General features: G+C 49.2%; 1 protein-coding gene across 1 annotated transcript in view; it reads left to right on the top strand.

The window, feature by feature from the left end:
* The first annotated feature begins 6431 nt into the window (after positions 1 to 6431).
* The window catches only part of TDRD5 (tudor domain containing 5), a 34596-nt gene continuing 20622 nt past the window's right edge, over positions 6432 to 20405 (top strand). The window contains exons 1-8 of the mRNA XM_065409927.1: positions 6432 to 6857; positions 8963 to 9355; positions 9829 to 10007; positions 12663 to 12746; positions 14852 to 14908; positions 15844 to 15997; positions 17400 to 17509; positions 19623 to 19843. Of these exons, the coding sequence (XP_065265999.1) occupies positions 6629 to 6857; positions 8963 to 9355; positions 9829 to 10007; positions 12663 to 12746; positions 14852 to 14908; positions 15844 to 15997; positions 17400 to 17509; positions 19623 to 19843 (1427 nt within the window). The 5' untranslated portion in view covers positions 6432 to 6628. The remainder of the gene's footprint in view (positions 6858 to 8962; positions 9356 to 9828; positions 10008 to 12662; positions 12747 to 14851; positions 14909 to 15843; positions 15998 to 17399; positions 17510 to 19622; positions 19844 to 20405) is intronic.

Genomic DNA, 20405 nt, shown 5'->3' with positions numbered 1-20405 from the left:
GGAGCACTGATGCTGGCAGGTGATAGAGCAATGCAACATGTAGCCTACTCAAACTGTACAGAGATGCTGATGGGGACAGAGAAGAAGGATTCCCCTTAGAGCAGAGGTGGGCAAACTACGGCCCGGGGGCCGCATCTGGTCCTTCAGACATTTTAATATGGCCCTCGAGCTCCAGCCAGGGAGCGTGGATAGGGGCTTGCCCTGATCCAGATGGGGAGTGGGGTCAGGGGCTTGCCCCGCGCATGCCGGGGCTCTCTCGGCTCCTGGAAGCAGCAGCATGTCCCCCCTCTGCCTCCTACATGTAGGGGCAGGCGGGGGGCTCTGCACACCACCCCCACAGCTCCCATTAGCTGGCAACCATGGCCAATGGGAGCTGCTGGGGCAGCGCCTGCAGATGGGCAGCACGCAGAGCCACCTTGACACGCCTCCGCATAGACCTGGAGGGAGGACATGCCACTGCTTCTGGGAGTTGCTTGAGGTAAGTGCTGCCCGGAGCCTGCACCCTGACCACCTCCTGCGCCCCTGCCCCAGCCCTGATCCCCCTCCCTCCCTCCGAACCCATCGGTCCCAGCCCGGAGCACCCTTTTGCACCCCCACCCCCTCATCCCCAGCCCCACCCCAGAGCCCGCACCCCCAGTCGAAGCCCTCACTGCCTCCTGCACCCAACCCCCAATTTCATGAGCATTCATGACCCACCATACAATTTCCATATCCAGATGTGGCCCTTGGGCCAAAAAGTTTGCCCACTCCTGCCTTAGAGCAACTATAGCCGCAATGGCAGCTGAGCAGCTCCCAACCCCAAGAGAAACAGAGGCTTAGACATTTTGAACAAAGAGCTCATGAGAGCCACACTGAGCCTCAGAGATTTGGGGAATAACACCATTGTAACTGAGTTGGCTAATGTGGTTAGGCCCAATCTATGCTATAAGAAATCAGTTCAGCAGCAAGACAATGCTAGTCCTCAGCACACAGAAGCAGCAACCTCCCTTCTGATGAGTTGGTGCTGACTTAGTGCTGATATCCAGAGTTCATCTAGAAGCACAGCTATGCTGTTGTCCAGCAGGTATGTGCGTTGTTAGAGGAGGAGGAGAAAGAGGAAGGGAGTAGTTAGCGTGGCAACAGTCTTTGTTTTCTCTTGGATTCCTGTTTTATTGGAAATCTTTGCAGCCTGCTAAGTCAGGATATTACAGGCATGCCTGAACTCTGAACTTTCTACTCCCTGATCTAGTTTGTAGTGTTAGGATCTTGAAACATATTCTTTACTGGCAGATTACTGGTCCCAGGGAAATGTTGAATGAATGGGGCTACTGTCAAGCAGATGGAGTTGGGTAGGTACTTGGGAGAAAACAGTGATACATAATTAATGGTGTCCTTAATCATCCCCAAATGCTTTATAAACTATAGACATACAAAAATTGCCTGTTTAACCAGGTATATCAACATTATGGAACAGTGTGGAATGGGAAGAGAACAGAGAAGGATCCCGTTGGATATGGGACTGCAAGTGGAATTTCAGGTCAGCAGTAAGTAATTCTGAAAGTTGGTCAGACTGCTTTGGCTATGGCCCTTTCTCGCCAAAAGTACAATGCAATCTTTAATAACTATAAGAGCCTGGACCTATGATTTCTTGTCTGGTGTTCGGGATGCTATTTCCCAAGGGTTCTTTGTAAGAGCAGTTTGCAGCTGAGCAACTCTCAGTTGATCTCAGGAATTTGGATTTGAGAATAGTGCAGCATGTTTACTCCTGCCCTGTGGAAAATCTGTGTAGAATGAAGACCAGAATCGTTTACTCAAATGCAGGCATTTCCCCCCTGTTTTCTCCAAACCCCTTAATCTGTAGCCTGAGTCTCTGGGAATTGTACCGAAACATACAACTTTTTGGAAATAAACAAAATAACTGAACAGGCATCACAGATGGACTCAGGAAGAGAAATAGAACATTGGCCTGAACACAGGACTGGGAGTCAGGAATTCTAATCCAGATTAACAGTGATTCCCCTTTTACCCTTGGATTTCGCCTCTGTAAAGTAGGGATTATAAACAGAGTTCTGCAAAAATATTCCAAAAACTATCAAAATATGTAAAATGTATCCATTTTAATTTTGTTGCAATAAATTAAAATTGGTCCCTTTCTTTTCTCAGTTTGTGTGTATGTAAAAGGGGAATAATACCTATTTCACACAGAGGTGCTGATTAATATTTAAGTGCTTTGAAGGGGTAAAGTGCCAACTATTATTCTATTGTGTTGGCTCTAAAGGACAGGGTCACTTTGTTATAAGATGACTGATTAATAAAGAGATGGAGAAAATTGGCTTGATTGCATGAGATCTCAAGGACATAAATCAATACTCTTCTACCCAGAAAAATCATAGAACTAGAAGGGATCTCGAGAGGTCATCTAGTCCAGTCCCCTGCACTCATGGCAGGACTAAGTATTATCTAGACCATCCCTGACAGGCATTTGTCCAACCTGCTCTTAAAAATCCCCAACAATGGAGATTCCACCACCTCACTAGGCAATTTATTCCAGTGCTTAACCACTCTGACAGTTAGGAAGTTTTTCCTAATGTCCAACCTAAACCGCCCTGGCTGCAATTTAAGCCCACTGCTTCTTGTCCTATCCTCAGATGTTAAGAAGAACAATTTTTCTCCCTCATCCTTGTAACAACCTTTTATGTACTTGAAAACGGTTATGTCCCCTTTCAGTCATCTCTTCTCCAGACTAAATAAACCCAATTTTTTCAATCTTCCCTCATAGGTCATGTTTTCTAAGATCTTTAATTATTTTTGTTGCTCTTCTCTGGACTTTCTCCAATTTCTCCACATCTTTCCTGAAATGTGGCACCCAGAACTAGATGCAGTACTCCAACTGAGGCCTAATCAGTGTGGAGTAGAGCAGAAGAATTACTTCTCATGTCTTGCTTACAATACTCCTGCTAATACATCCCAGAATTATGTTTGCTTTTTTTGCAACAGCGTTACACTGTTGACTCATATTTAGCTTGTGATCCACTATGACCCCCAGATCCCTTTCCGCAGTACTCCTTCCTAGGCAGTCATTTCCCATTTTGATGTGTGCAACTGATTGTCCCTTCCTAAGTGGAGTACTCTGCATTTGTCCTTATTGAATTTCATCCTATTTACTTCAGACCATTTCTCCAGTTTGTCCAGATCATTTTGAATTTTAATCCTTTCCTCCAAAGCACTTGCAACCCCTCCCAACTTGGTATTGTCCGCAAAATTTATAAGTGTATTCTCTATGCCACTATCTAAATCATTGATGACGATATTAAACAGAACTGGACCCAGAACTGATCCCTGCGGGACCCCACTCGTTATGCCTTTCCAGCATGACTCTGAACCACTGATAACTACTCTCTGGGAACCAGTTATGCACCCACCTTTTAGTAGCACCATCTAGGTTGTATTTACCTAGTTTGTTTATGGGAAGGTCATGTGAGACAGTATCAAAAGCCTTACTAAAGTCAAGATATACCACATTTACTGCTTCCCCCCATCCACAAGGCTTGTAACACCACTGGGATTGATTAGTGCCTCTTCATTTCTTCCCAGGTCCAGGGCCGTCCCTAGACATTTTGGTGCCCTATGCAGCCCCCCTGTGGGGGGTGTGTGTGGCCCCAGGCTTCTGGGGGGTGGGGGCTGGCCCCAGGCCTCCACAGGAGGGCAGGAGCAGGCTTGGGGGCAGGGGGGAACCACCCCCCAGCATGAGCTGGCGGAGCAGAGCAGGTTGGGACCGGGTTGCTCCACTTCCTGCCGCCCAGTGAGTGCAAGGCAGGCCCGACCCCGCACTCATGGGGTGGCGGGAAGTGGAGTGACCCGGCCCCAGCCCACTCCGCTCTGCTCCCCTGGTTCCCAGCCTTGGGACTTGGGGGGCAGGGGGGAACTGCCCCCCAGTACTCACTGGCGGCGCAGAGAGGGCTGGGGCCGGGTCGCTCCACTTCCCACCGCTGGGTGAGTGCAGGGCGCGCCGGACCCCTGCTGCAGACCCCTGGGATGTTGCTCAGGGGAAGGGGTGGAGTGGGGGTGGGGCAGAGCAGGGGCGGGGGCTTTGGGGAAGGGGTGGAGTGGGGGCGGGGCTGGGGCAGATCTGGGGCAGGAAGAGACGGGCTCATGCGGAAGAGACGGGCTCATGCGGCGCAGGGGCAGCTTTCCTGGGCGGCTCAGCCGGCCGGGGGATCAGGCTGGCCTCTGGAGCAGTATGCAGCTGCATAGGGCACCAGGAAATTTGGGGCAATTTGGTGCCCCAAATTTCCTGGTGCCCTAAGCAGCTGCGTACTTTGCGTATGGGTAAGGACGTCCCTGACCAAGTCTTAATGATTTGTCTGACAGTTTTCAATGCTTGCATCATTTTGTACAAGCCTAGTTTTTGGTGCCGTAATATACACACTGTGCCATTACATTGTGCTGTTGTGTTGAAACATCAGTGTTGTGGAGCAATGATCCTTTCTGGGAATTTTCCTAACCTTCCATGAGGTAGGTCTGTGGAATGTGTAAGGCAGAGGTGGGCAAACTACGGCCTGCGGGACCATCCTGCCCGGCCCCTGAGATCCCGGCCGGGGAGGCTAGCCCCCAGCCCCTCCTCTGCTGTTCCCCCTCCCCTGTAGCCTCAGCTCGCTGCGCCGCCAGTGCTCTGGGCCGCTGCTCCTGCAGGGCAGCGCAGCGGTGTGTCTGGCTCTGGCATGGTAAGGGGGTGGGGAGCGGGGAGTACCGGGGGGCAGTCAGGGGACAGGGGGCGGTTGGATGGGGTGGAGGTTCTGGGGGAGTGGTCAGGGAATGGGGAACGGGGGGTTGGATAGGTGTGGGAGTCCCGGGGAACCTGTCAGGCAGTGGGTGTGTGGATAGGGGTCGGGGCAGTCAGGGGACAGGGAGAAGGGGGGTTTGGATAGGGGGTGGGGAGCGGGGAGTACCGGGGGGCAGTCAGGGGACGGGGGCGGTTGGATGGGGTGGAGGTTCTGGGGGAGTGGTCAGGGAATGGGGAACGGGGGGTTGGACAGGTGTGGGAGTCCCGGGGAACCTGTCAGGCAGCGGGTGTGTGGATAGGGGTCGGGGCAGTCAGGGGACAGGGAGAAGGGGGGTTTGGATAGGGGGTGGGGTCCCGGGGGGGGGAGGTTAAGGGCAGGGGATCCTGGGAGCGGGCGGTCAGGGGACAAGGAGCAGGGGAGGTTGGATGGGTTGGGGATTTTGAGGGGGGCAGTCAGGGGGCAGGAAGTGGGAGGGGGCGAATAGGGGGCAGGGGCCTGGCTGTTTGGGGAGGCACAGCCTTCCTTACCCGGCCCTCCATATAGTTTTGCAACCCCGATGTGGCCCTCGGGCCAAAAAGTTTGACCACCCCTGGTGTAAGGGCTTAAGGTTGATGCTAATTGGAGATTGTGTGTTCATGGGCTGGAGGTTTATGTTGGGATGTGGTTGACTTTTTTTTTTTTTATTCTTTTTTTTTTTTCCTATTCTTCCCCCCATCCCTTTGCTTTCTTTGAGCCTGAAGGGGCAGGGCTCAATCATGATTCTGTGGCAAGGTCCTAGGCCTGCTTTCAAGGCCCCATTGCTCTCATTGTACCAAACCCTGAATGGATCTAGCTAGCTGTGCTGTCAGGTCTGTCTGAAGCCCATGTAGAGATCTCATGTTTTGCTTTGTGCCTCACATGGTTATGGGTTACCAGGATGGGCATCGCTAGCATGGCGCAGTAGGACATGGCTCCGTGGGACAGGCATGGGGTGGCCCGAAGTGTCAGACAGGAGCTCAGCAAAGGGGCCACTTAGTACAACTTTGGGGGTGCATCTGTACTGTCACCTGGGATGGAACTCAGCCCTGGCTGCTCCCCACAGGCACCTCACTGTTTTGGTGGGGGCAGCTCCCCACCTATGGAAGGCTGGCCCAGCATCAGCCCCAGCAGGGGGCGGACTGCCTGAGCGCAGTACCTCGCTCGCACCACTGGGTGGCGCTATGTGCCGCTGGTGAGGCTCTAGCGCCCCTCCGCGGCACTCTATGGTCTCGCTGGTAGAACGCCCCTCCTCAGGCGCCGCTGTATGGTCTGGTGGGGAGGGTGGACACAAGGGCGGGGTGTTTGTGCGCAGGCGCACAGCGTGGGCACCACGTGAGGGAGCGACCCGGCGAGGGGACGCGACGCGAGGACACAGCCCGAGCCCGCGGGAAGGTGGGGGCGGGGTGGAGGGAGGAGGGCTTGGGGCAGGAATCGCCATGGGGGAGGGGCGGTAACAGCAGAGGGGGCGCTAGTTGTGGGGGGAAGGGACAGGGAGACGCAGCGGCAATAACCCCGGGGGTGAGGGAGGGGCAGCAACTGCATGAGGGACAGTAATTTCCTGAGGGGAGGAGCAGTAATTGTGAGGGGGCAATAACTGCAGAGGGGGCAGTGATTCCGGGGAGAAGAGGACAGGCTGATGCAGGGGCAGTAACTGTGGGGCAAGGGCTGTTGTGCTGCACTCTTGGTGCTGGCTCAGAGTCCGTCCCCCCGCCGCCCCCTCCCCGGTGCCCTTGCTTGCCTGTCTCTAGGGCTTGCTGTAAAAGTCCATCACGGATGTGGTTCCAGTGCCTCTCCTCCCTGCTGGAAGCTGCGCTCTCTGCTCACTCTGTCTCTCCCCTAGTGCAAACATGTCGGACCAAGAGCGCCTCATGGACTCGCTGAGGAAAGAGGTGAGGTCACTGCTGATGGCTGTCAAAGAGGGCCTGACCCCAGTGCAGCTGGAGGCGGAGTACCGGACTATGATCGGCAAACCTCTCCCGTTGCACGCCCTGGGCTACCGATCCACCCTGGAGCTGGTGAAGGACATGCCCGATGTCGTCAACATCTCCTGGAGAGGTGGCTATGTTGTACTGAAAGGTGGGTGCGCGACTCCCCTGGCAAGAGGAGCAAATGACTTGGGAACCCTCACCCAAGCATGGAAAGGCATTCAGTAGAACAGTCTCATGCTGTACTTGTAGTCTGTATGTGCATGATACAAGGCTGGTGTAGCGTGTGGACCCTGGACGTGGAGCATTTGGACATGGGGGAAGGTACCCAGATCCTACTTCTTTCTTGTTTCCTCACCTTTGGGAGCAGAGTCTTTGGAATGATCAGCAGCAGCAGCAGCACTGTTTTGGGAGGAGTGAGTTTTGCAAAATTGAAGAGGCAAGCAGCTCCAGGGGGAGGATGAATTGATATTTTAAAATCTTTTTTTTAAGACATAAGAGGGGTGATGTGGAAATGCTGGGAGACCATAGCTCAGTCTCCAAAAATGTTCATAGCATTCTTTGGTAAGCTCCATAATACCACTCCATCAGTCCAGAGAGATCTTGCAAAGCTAGCTATATGCCCCCTATAACTGAAGGTATTCAGGGTTTGGTATCAATAACATCCTCTCTCACTGGTGGTGCTGGCTTGTTTTAAAGGCATGTAGATAGTGCTTTTTAATTTGAGGCCTCCCAAAGCACCGTGCAAGCTGTGACAGATATGGCAATTTCCTGCAATGTCTTTTGGAGATGATATTGAATTAAGGTTAAATAGCTTTGGAGTCCACTGTATTATAAATGCAAAGTTTGTATTATTGTATTGTATTATTATAGGATTGTATGCAACTTCTCTAGGAAGGAAAGACTTGGCCAATGTATACCCTGAGAAGTGTTGAGTTTCAAAGGACTCTTAAGCAATGGGCCAGACAAGAAGGAAATTTTGGGACAAAGTTAAGTGGGTTTTCTAGAAAATACCTGACCCAACCTTTCGATGCTATGCCCGGAGGAGAGTGCCATTGTCAGACTGATGACGTATGCATGGCCTCTCAAACACAAAGACACAAGCTGTATAAAGGAAAGGCTAATCTATGAATATGTGTGTTTTGAGCAAACAGCTGTTGTAACCACGGAAAAGCCCCATAGTGGGGTTCGAAGGAGCGATCACCTACTAGAACTCTTGCTCAAGTTGATCTCTAATGAGCTTATTAGCATGGTGGGTAGGTTCTTTTATTGTTTTTAAGTTTTTCACCTTAAGAATGAATATACTTGCTTAGAAAGGGCTGTGTGGTAACTTATAACTGTGGGCAATTACACTGTTTATAGCTGCTGATGAGAAGGCAAAGCACAGATGGAGACCTGCTTAGGCATTCTGACTTACTAGGGAACTGCAGCCTGGAAAAACCCCTGTCAGGAGGGAAAGAGATATGGGTCTCTGCCCAAGAGAGGTGAGGAGCTGGGAGTCTAGAGTGGGTGCCCTTGCTGCAGCACAAGGGGGAAATAAACATGCAGTTGTCATGAACTGACCAGCTATGTATATACAGGGATCACTTTATCAAATAGTTGTAGATACTGAAGCTAAACTGCACATCAGTATAGGGCAGTGAAAAAAGAATGCTGTATCTGATTGAAATTGCATGGTGAATTTAGGTCGAATGTAACTGCACAAATTGGAATTGGTCCAAGACACTGTTGCTAACACTTCTAACATTGTGAAAAATGCCACGATGGCAGGTGGTTAGGGCCTTGGTTTTACATCTTGTTCAAAAGGCTGTAGCTCCAGCAAAGCATATTGTGCTGTAGCACTATCAAAAGGTCCAGTAGGGTTTTGTTGCAATACTGGCTCACAGGGAAGGGTGCCATCTATTGAGTGGCCAACACAGCCTTCTACAATATCTGGGTTTTCTCATGTGATCTCCTGTTCAAGCACTTAGTAGGCTCAGCAGCTCTCTCTGCTTGGATCATGATCTGCTGAGCTCATGGTGCTGACACATTGCCCTCTATGGGATGTTAAAGCTGTTCCAGACCGATTTACGGGGGAGGATAAAAGCTATAAGTTACTGTGCTTTCCATCATTAATGGTAGAGTTCAGCAATGGCTGATTAGTGCAATTTGCTCTTTGAAGAGGACTGTTTCCTCAGAAAGGGGCTAGTAAAAGGGAAGGGTGAGAGGAAGAGCATTACCCAACACAGCTTTAACTATTTATTTCTGCTGCTTTAGTCATTGCAGATGAGACCACCAGGGGAATCGCAAGTTTGGTTGCCAAACAGAGGACCAGTTCTAAGTTGCGAAATGTCATGCGAAGAACAAATGCCTTCTCTCGCCCCAGCCTGCCCCGGCGGGGCCGGACCCCTCCTATCCTGCCAGCTATGGTGAAGAGTGAGCTGAAGGACCTGCTGAGTCTGTCCCCAGTCTTGCTCTCAGATTTTGATAAGGCCTTTGCCAGGCGTTTTGGACGGACATTCCAGTATATGCGCTATGGATTCTTCTCCATGATTGAAGTGCTGAATGCAGCCTCTGATATCATTGCCATTGAGCAGACCAGGGCGGGCTCTCTGCTGACCCTGAAGGAAAGCCCCTCAGTTAAGCAACAGCAGGAAAAGCTGTCACAGGGTGAGGCTGTATATGTATTTAACTTGGGGCAGGTAGTTCTGATTAGCACATATTGTCACTTTTTCTTCAAGCAGACTGTGTTTCAGGTGAAAGGGGCTAGGTCTCCACTGGCTACAATAGCACCCATCCTTTAGGATTCAGCACAGGAGGGCTGTAGTCGTGCTGCTGCCGCAGCTGTGTGCCCAGCCCAGTGCCAAAGGGTTCTGGCTCTGTATGACTTGGGGCTTTATTACATGATTCCTCCTCGGTGTTCTCCGGGGTAGGTGGATGGAGAGGGGCGAGTTTAGCTAATCTGAAGTGTATACTCTATAGATAGCTTTTATTACTATGACAAAGGTTGCCTCTTTGTTGTGGAGCTGGATAAACATTGGTGTGAGCCCAACATTGCCTGCCTGCCAGGGAAATGGAAAACTGTGATCTGCATGTTCACATAGTTTGATTAATGCCATGTATAAATCTCTTCTCTGCTTAAGGTGAGATGGTGATTCAGCCAAAGAAAGCAGAGCAGGCCAAGTCTGATTCTCTGCCACCACCTGCAGTTAGGACACCCCCTCCAGGACCTGTCTTCTGTACAGAGAGCCTCGAAACACCAAAACGGGGATCAGAGCCAGTGGAAGCAGCAGTAGGGAACTGTGGTGAGAGACTGAAACAAGTGAGTAACTGAAGAAGTGAGCTGTGGGGTCTCTTATCGTTAAGCAGAGTCATTTAATAATGTCATTGTCTCTGGGCTATAGTGTCATCAGTACAAGGCAAAACAAGGTTTTCTAAATTGTTTTCAGATTAGTTCAACAAGAAACAAATTGATATTGGCATGGGAGTCCAGTGGGCTATCAAAATCCTATTTCTGGTGGCAAAATCTCTGTACTCATGTTACAGATCACCCATTGGCCAATTCCTGTAATGACCATCAACTTGTTACCTAATGATAGTGCCTTCCACTCAAAGATCTCAGAGCACTTAACATTAAGCCTCATAACCCTCCTGTGAGGGTAGATAAGCCATGGTAACTATTCTCACTTTACACACATGGAAACTGAGGTACACTGTGGTTAAGTCACTTGTCCTAGGTCACACAGAATCTCATAGAGAAAGGAATAGAAACCAGGAGCCTTGAGTCCCTGTACTTTGCTCAGACTACTAGATATACTTCCTCCCAAGGACAAAAAAGAATGGAGGCTTTTCCAGGTAATGCCATAACTGAAAAACACTATTTCCTTTGTCTTTTCTGGTCCTGATGGGCCCTATGCTGAGGTAGAATATAACTGGACCGTTTATTAGCACCAGGGAAGAGCTTGGTCCAAAGGCCAACCATTGTTATTGAGGTCTGTGTGCTAGGCAATATTCAGACAAAGGAAGACACTCACTCTCCTCACCCCAGTGCACTTACCTAGGTGATCAGGCACAGACAATCCAATACTGACCCACGATGAATACAATGATTGATGGTACAAATGGGAGGTGGTGTGGATTATTTTAGATCATGGTTGAAGTACTAATGGAGCAGCATGTGTTAAGGAGGGATTTGAAATGAATAATACTTCACACCTAAGAGGGTCATTTAGCAAATGAGAGAGAGTGAGTTCTGTGTGTAGGGGACAGCATGGGGGTAGGTGCATAGACATGAGTGGGGAAAAAATACAAAGGATAGGTTTATCAGGGAGGTTTGGATGAAGTGTAGGCTGTGGGAGGGAACTGATCCAGAATTGTAATAGGCTGCAGTATAGTTAGTTCCTGCTAAAAGGCCCATATGCCATGGGATGGTAGGTGCGAGAATGCCATGGCAAGAGCCTTAGGGACAAAGGAAGAATGAAAGAAAGTGTGTGAGGTGTTCTGAGAGCTCCAGAAAGCTTGCTTATGGTCAGGGTCGTACCTACCCATATGCAAAGTACACAGCTGTGTAGGGCACCAGGAAATTTGCGACACCAAATTTCCTGGTGCCCTACTCAGCTGCATGCTGCTCCAGCCCCTGCTCTGCCTCTTCCCCATGGCCCCTGCTCTGCCGAAGCCCTGCCCCCACTCCATCCCTTCCCCAAAGCTCCTACCCCTGTTCCGCCCCTGCCCCACCTCTTCCTGCCCCTGCTCTGCCCCAGTCCCGCCCCCACTCCCTTGAGGACTGCAGCAGGGGTCGGGTCTGCACTCACCGGTGGCAGTAAGTGGAGTGACCTGGCCCCCAGCTGCGCTGCTGGTGAGTGCTGGGGGGCGGTTCTTCCCTGCCCCCTAAGCCCCAAGGCTGGGAGCCAGGAGAGCAGAGCGGAGCAGGCTGTGTCTGGGTCACTCCACTTCCCACCGCCCCGTGAGTGTGGGGTTGGGCTTGCCCTGCACTCACTGGGCGGCAGGAAGTGGCATGACCTGGGCCCGACCCGCTCCACTCTGCTGGCTCGTGCTGGGGGGCGGTTTCCCCCCTGCCTCCCAAACCGTCCCCCCCGTGCCCTCGGAGGCCTGGGGCCAGCCCCCCACCACCACGGGGGCGGGGGGGGAGCTGCGTAGGGCACCAAAATGGCTAGGGACGGCCCTGCTTATGGCTAGCACAAAGTCTGCTTTATGATGAGGTGGTGCAACACTAGTGGTATAATGGCAAATGTAAGCAATAATTAATTGGAGACCCCTGCATCACAGCAAGACCCATCATCAGTATTGGTGATCTACAGAATAGTCACCAGAGATTATGGAGGGCAAGAACTACTAGACCAGTGGTCCCCAATGCGGTGCCCGTGGGTGCCATGGTACCCGCCGGGGCATCTATGTGCGCCCGCCTACTGACAAGGGAGTGCCCCGCCACCGAGCAGTGCGGCCGCCGAACAAGCAGCCGCCAAAATGCCGCCGAGAAGCGGCAACATGAAGAAGCGTCGCCGCCGAAATGCCGCTGCTTTTCGGTGGCATTTCAGCGGCGACGCCTCTTGATGACGCTGCTTCTTGGAGGCATTTCGGCGGCGACGCTTCTTCGCGTTGCCGCTTCTCGGCGACTGCTTGTCCGGCAGCCGCGCTCTTTGGTGGCTAGTAGTCAGGTGCCCGCCACACTGAAAAGGTTGGGGACCACTATACTAGACATTCCAAGTGCCTGTATCTGAGCAGTTTTAGAGTTAATGGTTGTGCATCTTATGCATGCAGTGTGTTTTAAAAATCCTTTGCTAGATGCTGACATTCAACCCTGTTTCACTGCAATCCTAATCTTTATGTAATTTCCACTAATAAACAAATCTTTTACTGGAATTATTTGCCCCCTTGATTGCACAATTGATGAGAGTTTTCTTGAGCCTTGGAATTCACCTTTTTGTTCTTGGTATAATTTTTGGCTTTTTCCTTGAAGTTGGAGAAGGATATTAAGATGATGCTTGCACAGAAGGGAGCCGGAGGGACCGTCAGCTCAGAACTCAAAGAAAAGATCCGAGTTGTAAGTGTTGTTCATATCTGGAAATGTCTCTAAGCTTTGGACAGGAATAAGCATTTAGACATTAGCATGTCTAAAGCCTGATGATCAAGGAACACCACCATTGCTTCTCAGTAGACTTGGTGGTTACAGGTAAATTAGGGAAGATGGTGTGGGGTCAGCTTGCCTGTGGTCTGCCTCTCTTCCCGCAAGATTGAAATATGTTGTTTCCTCTGTCTTTGGCATCAGATAATCTGTATTCTCTGCTGGGTTTTTCCAGGCTATCTATGAATCCTGATGCTTGTGCAGAACCAGAACCTATGAAAGGTGGTGACACCCTATAGATTATTTAAATGTGTGTATTTAGGGGGAGTGAGATCACACTGGACAATAATCTACTATCATCTCTTTTACTGCTTGTGTCTTGAACTGTTCCCCTTCACAGCAACTGAAATTTTACAGATAGTTCATGCGCTAAAGAGCTCACCATCTTCCTATACGTTTGGACAGTACCTTGCATGTTATGGGTGCACTTAAGCAACCATACTAAAATACAATGGTGGACTGCTAATTGGGGCTTCTCAGCATAGCTGTCTGGGTCAGGGGTTCTGAACCTGGAGGTCGTGAGCAGGTAGATGTAGGAGGCATGACTACTTTGTCCTTCCCATATTGCTAAGTGGGAGAGGGGTTTTTGGCTAGGGGTGTTAGGATGGTGCCTTTTTGGAAAAGAAGGTAAAGGTATGGAAAAGGTCTTCAAAACCACTGGCCTAGATTATTTAGCTGGGAAATTAGACTTTTGGTCCTTGCAGCTATTCTACAATGTGGAATTTTCATAATCCTTGTATACAATAAAGATTCTCTCTGCACTGAGTTCAGAGTAGGGTGACCAGATCACCCAAGTCAAATATTGGGATGCAGGGTGGGGGGAGAGGGGGGAGTGGGGGGAGGGGGCAGGGCAAAAAAACACACACACACACACACCCCTTCCTCCACAAGCGCTGGAGGGAGACCCGGGAGACGCAGGGGAAGCGCGGGGCCGGGGTGAGTGAGAGTCCGGCCTGGCCCCGAGTGCAGGCAGGACTCAGTCGGGCGGTAGGGAGAGTAGGGGGGTGGCCCGCGGGGCCAGGCAGCGGCTGTTCTCCCCCCCCGGGCAGCGGGACTTGGGAGCAGCCGCTGCTGCAGCTCCCACTGCCGCGGGGGGAGGAAGCGGCCGATGGCCAAGCTCGGCGGCTGCGGCTCTGGCGCCCGGGCCCGAACCCCCCGAGCCTGGGCCTGCTGCGGGGACCCAGCAGCGCGCGCACGTGTGCCCAGCCCCTGGCCAGTCGTGTCTGGGCTGCTGCCCAGCTGGTGCAATCCCGCGGCGGCCCCGGAGTGGGGGCAGCAGGCCCCAGCCCCCCAATCCTGCTCGGGTCCTGCAGGGGAATGAACGGGGCTGGGCTGCCGATGCCTCCGCCCCGGGGCCGCCGTGGGATTGCACGGGACAAACAAGGAAATATCGGGACAGTCCCGATAAAATCGGGACGTCTGGTCACCCTAGTTCAGAGATGTGTGGATGTGCTGATTGGGACAGATGAACCCATGCCTAGTAAATTACTCTTCTGGATAGATCCTTTCCATTGAAATTCTCTCTTGTAACTGAGCCAGGCTCTGGGTGCACTTTCTGTATCTTCTAGCAGGGCCTGTGGCCACAGCTGAGGCCAATGGGTCAAATGCAAAATGCAGATCATTTAAAGGGCTCTTCCATTTGCTCCTCCTGCTTGTTTCACTGTGTGGGGCCATGAATTCCAAACATGCACATGCTATCTGTAGTCCTTTCCTCCTTTTCCAGTTTATATGTACCCTCAGAAATTAAGTTATGCAAGTCTGAGGTTCTGGATGAGTGGCAAAGCGCTGCTAATTGGGGGCAGCGACAGATAGAAGGTCCAACATGTCTAGCTACAGGGGCTAGTAATAAAGTGCATGTCATTAAAAAGCTAGGGCCCCTAACTTTCTATAAGTACTTGTTTTGCACGCATAACATGCTGTTTAGTTGTCTGTGTTGCAATATGAAGCCTATTCTTACTCCCTCTTTCACCTAAGGTCCGGGTACACAACTGTCTGGTTATGATGTGTCTTTTCCTATCGTGTAGGTTGCAGCCCAGTATCCTGAGGGTTTGCTTGCTTCTAAGCTACCTGGTGAGTTTGAGGTAAGTTTTGCCTCTAGCAGGTAGGGACTCTTTATTCAGTTTGGTTAAAGCTGGGCATGCTACATGTAGATCTCTGTAAGCTTCTCTCTCAGCTCTGGTAGAACAGTTTTCTCTTTTCAGTGCAGGTGTCCTCCAGAAGAGGCTGCCAACTCTGTGTTGGCTTTATGGTGAAGATAAATACCCAGTAGGAGCTAAGATGATGTCGCCTAACTCATGTCCATTCACATGCTGACAATGAGGAAATAGGAATATTCCCCCAAAACTTAATTACTCCAATAATTCTTTTAAACAGTTTTAAAAGGGTATTTTATTTAACTAATCTTGAGACAGGCCAGAGGGGCTGAAATATTGATTTTTCGAATCCTTGTGGAATCCTATAAGTAAATGAAATACCCTTCTTAAGAAGCTTAAGAGAACTGAATAAATGTATTTTGTACAAAGTCTAATTTTCTTTGCTGTTGAGGAGCAGCTCCACTAATATTAGGGAACTAGTGTTCAAGCTAGTTCTGTCTGGGTGCAGGCTTCTATCTATAGTCGTGTGTTCCAGCTAAACACATGTTTTGGTCATTTAACAAAATTATTAGATGTGCAAAATGTAAATCTACATCCTATGTCCGGCTTTAGGGATCAGGTATGTGTCTGTTACACAGCGATGACCCTTGTAATTGATGCACTGTGGAGTGCTGCATTCCATGTCCAGCACCAAGAATGAGAAGGTTGCAAGTCATCTAGATATGATTTGTACCAGCTTATAGTCCCGACTGTGAAACAGTTTTGTTTAAAAGATACCATTGAACTGTTTTTATAGCTTTGGAATTTTTTTCCTCCCCATGCTTTTAACTCCCTTTAGAATGGTGTGGTCGCAGGTTTTTTTTTTTTTTTAAACAAAAAGGCAGTTGAATATGCCTTGTAAAACTCTTCTTTTCTGGTAACAGGCACATTTTAAAGAGAAGCTATGCGTGAAGGAGCTGGGATTCTTAAATGTGATGGAGTTTGTTGGGGCCCTTAATGATATTCTCCATGTTGAGCGCAAGGAAGGCGAACAAGACTGGCTGGTCTTTGATCTTGAATCCAAGTGCTTAGCAGATGGTAAGTGAGGTTTGTATGTCCTTGTTTCACTGTAGGGCAGGAGTCACCAAAATACTGCTGCTGGGACAGATGTTACCCACGAAGACCTACAGCAGGGTCCCTTAAAACTGGGATCTGTAAAAGAGAAGCAGAGTCTACAAGTCTCATCATGCAATTCATCACCTTGTTCTAAACAGAGTAGCGTTCAGAGCATGATGCAGCATTACACGCTAGGAGCTTTGCTCATTTCTTACCACTGGTGAGTGGATTTGTCAAGCCTGAGTGAAACTCTTAGATTTGACATATATATTCAAAGTTAAAAACCTATTGAGATGAATGGGGGAACTTCACATCTGTCTTAGAATTACTGTCTGAGGCTGTCAAGAAGACAGAATACCTTAGATTCATTGCCAAAGAGTATTTTCACAATAAAGGCTAGCTCCTTTTTTTTTTTTTTTTTTTTTTTTTTTTTTTTTTTAAATGAAAGATTAGATTCTGCTGCAAGCATTGGAATCTTTGACCAGTATCACAGCAGTGGAAAGTGTGTGGTAAAAGTGCTGTCCATTTGAATTGTGAAGGCAAATTATCTGCTTCTCCTTCCCTTCTCTATGGAGGGAAGCTTGCTTGGTTGGTATCTTGCAGATTATACTTTAATGCAGATATTTTTGAAACCTTTTTGTTGTGGGTTGAGCAGGGAAGTTTTTATCAATGAGTTTTGTAGCATGTACCACTGGGCAAGGAATGAATTTATTAGTGTTTCTGCTTTTGTATCTTGATGTACATCAGTTCTTTTTCTCATTGCTTTCTGAAGCCCAAATGGATGTATTCTCCTTCCTTTCTTTGGGCCTTATCTACAGACACTCCCCAACTTACGCAAGAGTTCCATTCCGGAACGCCTTGCGTAAGTCGAATTTTGCGTAAGTCGGGAACGTATACCCAACGTTTACGCGCATCAAAAAAAAAAAAAAAGCTTACGGAACTTACGGAACTTTTTCCTTAAGTGCGGATTTCCGTAAGTCGGGTTTGCGTAACCTGGGGGAGAGTCTGTACACTAAAGAAATGTACATCAGTGTAGTGTGACTTAGCAGTATAAACTGTGGCATTGTAAGCCCCATTTTACAGCAGTGTGGTGTGTCTACATTGGGAATTTGTGCAAGTGTAATTATCTTTTGATGTAAAGGGGCAATTTCTTTATTGGGTTAAGTCACACTTGTGTAAGCCCTGCATTACATCAGTGCAACATATTTGCACTAGAGTAAGAGCAAAGGTAAATTTCCTGAATGTAGATAGAGCCTTGGAAAGTAACAGCTCTAGCTTTTAAGACAAGTGTGAGTTTCATCCTCTAACAGAGCACATTTGGTTCCATTAGATGAGTAATCAAATGATGAGATCTGTCAGTCTGATTCTTTGACATCTTCACTAGGTGCTGCTGAGCTCAAGGTCTCCAGCTGGGATTTCCATTCTGAGAGCTCGGAGGCTCTGGACCGGAAAAAAAGCCGAGTATTCAATGTGGTAAAAAAGATGGTGAAACCAGTGAGTGGCCTTCAATAATATAATGACCAGGGGTGCTTTTCAGGTTTGAAAGCTGTGATTAGTGTGGCTGGCTGCTGGGAGTTTAACTATCCCTTCAAGAGTGTACTGTAGCCAGACTCAGCCTTGCAGAGCCCCTGGAATCTTTCTGCATCTGTATCCAGCCTGTCCAAAGCCATCTTACCTATGGACATTGTGGATTCTCCATCACTTGAAGTTTTCAAATTGAGATGGGATATTTTCCTAAAAGATATGCTATAACTCAAATAAGAAGCTATGGGCTCGATGCAGAGAATACTGGGTGGGGATCTCTGGCCTGTTATGCATAGGGCCTTACCAAATTCACAGCCATGAAAAACGCATCACGGACCATGAAATCTGGTCTCCCCCGTGAAATCTGGTCTTTTGTGTGCTTTTACCCTATACTACACAGCTTTCATGGGGTAGATCAGCATTTTTCAAATTGGGGGTCCTGACCCAAAAGGGAGTTGCAGGGGGAGGTCGCAAGGTTATTTTAGGGGGGTCACAGTATTGCCACCCTTACTTCTGTGATGCCTTCAGAGCTGGGTGGCAGGAGAGGGGTGGCTGTTGGCCAGGTGCCCAGCTCTGAAGGTAGCTCTCAGCCAGCAGCAGCACAGAAGTAATGATGGCAGTACCATATCATGCCATTCTTACTTCTGCACTGCTGCTGCCGGCGGCTCTGCCTTCGGAGCTGGGCTCCCAGCCAGCAGCTACCACTCTCCAGCTGCCCAGCTCTGAAGGTGGGGCCACTGCCAGCAGCAGCACAGAAGTAAGGTTAGCAGTACCGCAACCCCACCCTACAATAATCTTGCAACCCCCCCACTCTTTTTTGGGTCAGGACCCCTACAGTTATAACACTGTGAAACTTCAGATTTAAATAGCTGAAATAATGAAATTTACAAATTTTAAAATCCTATGATCATGAAATTGACCAAAATGGACTGTGAATTTGGTAAGGCCCTAGTTATGCAGGAGGTCAGATTAGATTATCATAATGGGCCCTTCTAGCCTTAATTATGAATTTGTTCATTCTGTTAAGTACCTTACTCCCACAATGCAGTTTCCACCTGTGGTGGTTGATCAGGCAATCTTTTGAGCTCATCTACATTGCTTCTGCATTGTCCAGTAGGGATGGCTACCAGGTGAGGTGAGGTGCCTTTCTCTTTCTTTCTCCTTTGCCTCAACCCTCCATGTCCTGAAGTTACTTCTATGGCGCACACTCTCCTTGCTGGCAGAAGAAGCAGTGTACACAGATGGAGTCTGAATCTCTGTAGGGCAGCAGAAAGCACTGCATGCACCCAGATAACTAAATGAAACCAAAAAAGATTTAGTTCACCTTTTCAGTCAAGTCCTGTCATGGAAGGGACTGGCTTTCTCCCCTCTGGGGTTGCCTCTAAGTTTTCATGATGAAATAGCTTTTTGCATTTAATAGCCTATTTTCTAGGCTCCCAGATGGGAGCTGTTCAGAGGTCACTCTCAAATCTGGTGTGAAGTATCTGTTTCTGTTTCTTCCCCATTTGCTTCCTTGATGGGTGTAACACATACCAGAGAGAGTTCTTAGGTTCTCTGGGAACAGAGAAATTCTTTCTGCTGGCAGATCTCCTCTGCTGAGCCAGTCAGACCCAATGTTTAATTGGAATATTTGCAGTGGTTAAGTCAGGCACTCCTTCCCCTTCACTGTGGGTCTGAGCCACCCCAATTAAATCTGCCAGCCCTCGTCGTTTGAAGACCTTAAGAGGCAGGGTATTGCAATAGGTCTTAAGCAGTGCTTAATTTGTGCCAGGGCTGAGCCCTCTCACTCTAGGCTCGGCAGTTCAAAGCCCAAGGCACCTCTGGGCTTGTCACATCAGTTATGAAAGTAAAAATATTGCTTGAGCACAAGCACTAGCACCTCTTTCGTTACAAAGTAAGCACTGGACTTAGGCTATACAGTGCCACTTAGAATCCTTTCCATTAGGTATTAGGACAAGCCCCACCAGCACTGGGTTTTATCTTAATGGGGCGGTTGCTTGTCCTTGTTCAGTGCACCCGCAGCACCAGCATTTAACTATCTGTCTGAGCACCAGATCCTTTTACTCCTTTTTTGGCTCTGCAGTATCTGGATGTGGAGGAGCTACAGCTAGCCTGGGAGATAGCAGAACCAGAGATCCCCCCTGATGCTGTTCAGGACAGAAGCCTTTATTGTCTCCCTGCACTGGACAGTAGCACCCTAGTGGGTGTCTTTGTGGAGTACGTCATCTCGCCTAACCAGTTCTACATCCGGATATGTAGCAGGGAAACATCTGAGATGCTGGAGGACATGATGATTGAGATGAGGTGAGAAAGCGTTGCATCAGCTTTGTGCTGTGGCCTGCTGTGCAGATTCTCCATGAGTATGTGTATGCGTGTGCTATGCTGCTGAGAGAGCAGGGCACCCAGCTTGCTGTTGTGGTTGGTATTGGCTTGGGTATGTTGGTGCAGATGTGCATGCACTCTACTCACTCATGTATGCATAGTGCTTACTCATCCCTCTATAACTGGCAAACAAGAACTATGTTTGGTGGCAGTTAAGGCTGCAGCAGGACACACTTCATCCACCCAACCTTTAAAAGCATGGAAATAAATAGTTATGGCAAAGGACTTATGCATTCCTTCGCACCTTCATGTTGCCTACAACAGTGTTGATATAGGACCCCTTAAGGCTTTCACGTCCATCTCCAACAGATACCAAAAAGCACTACTTACCCCAGCTTCATCAAACTTGCACTCTAAGGCAACACCTTGACAGTGACCTGCTGATACACAAGCATAGGAAATCAGCACATCTGACTGTCATGCTTTCCATGCATTTGGGAAGGTCATTATCTCAAGGTTTTGTATTCAAGTAAAAGCTTGTTAT

This window comes from Emys orbicularis, chromosome 8 (assembly GCF_028017835.1).
Source record: "Emys orbicularis isolate rEmyOrb1 chromosome 8, rEmyOrb1.hap1, whole genome shotgun sequence".
Taxonomy (NCBI): domain Eukaryota; kingdom Metazoa; phylum Chordata; order Testudines; family Emydidae; genus Emys; species Emys orbicularis.
Note: the sequence above shows the minus strand (reverse complement) of the source record. Positions and strands in the feature narration are given on the sequence as shown.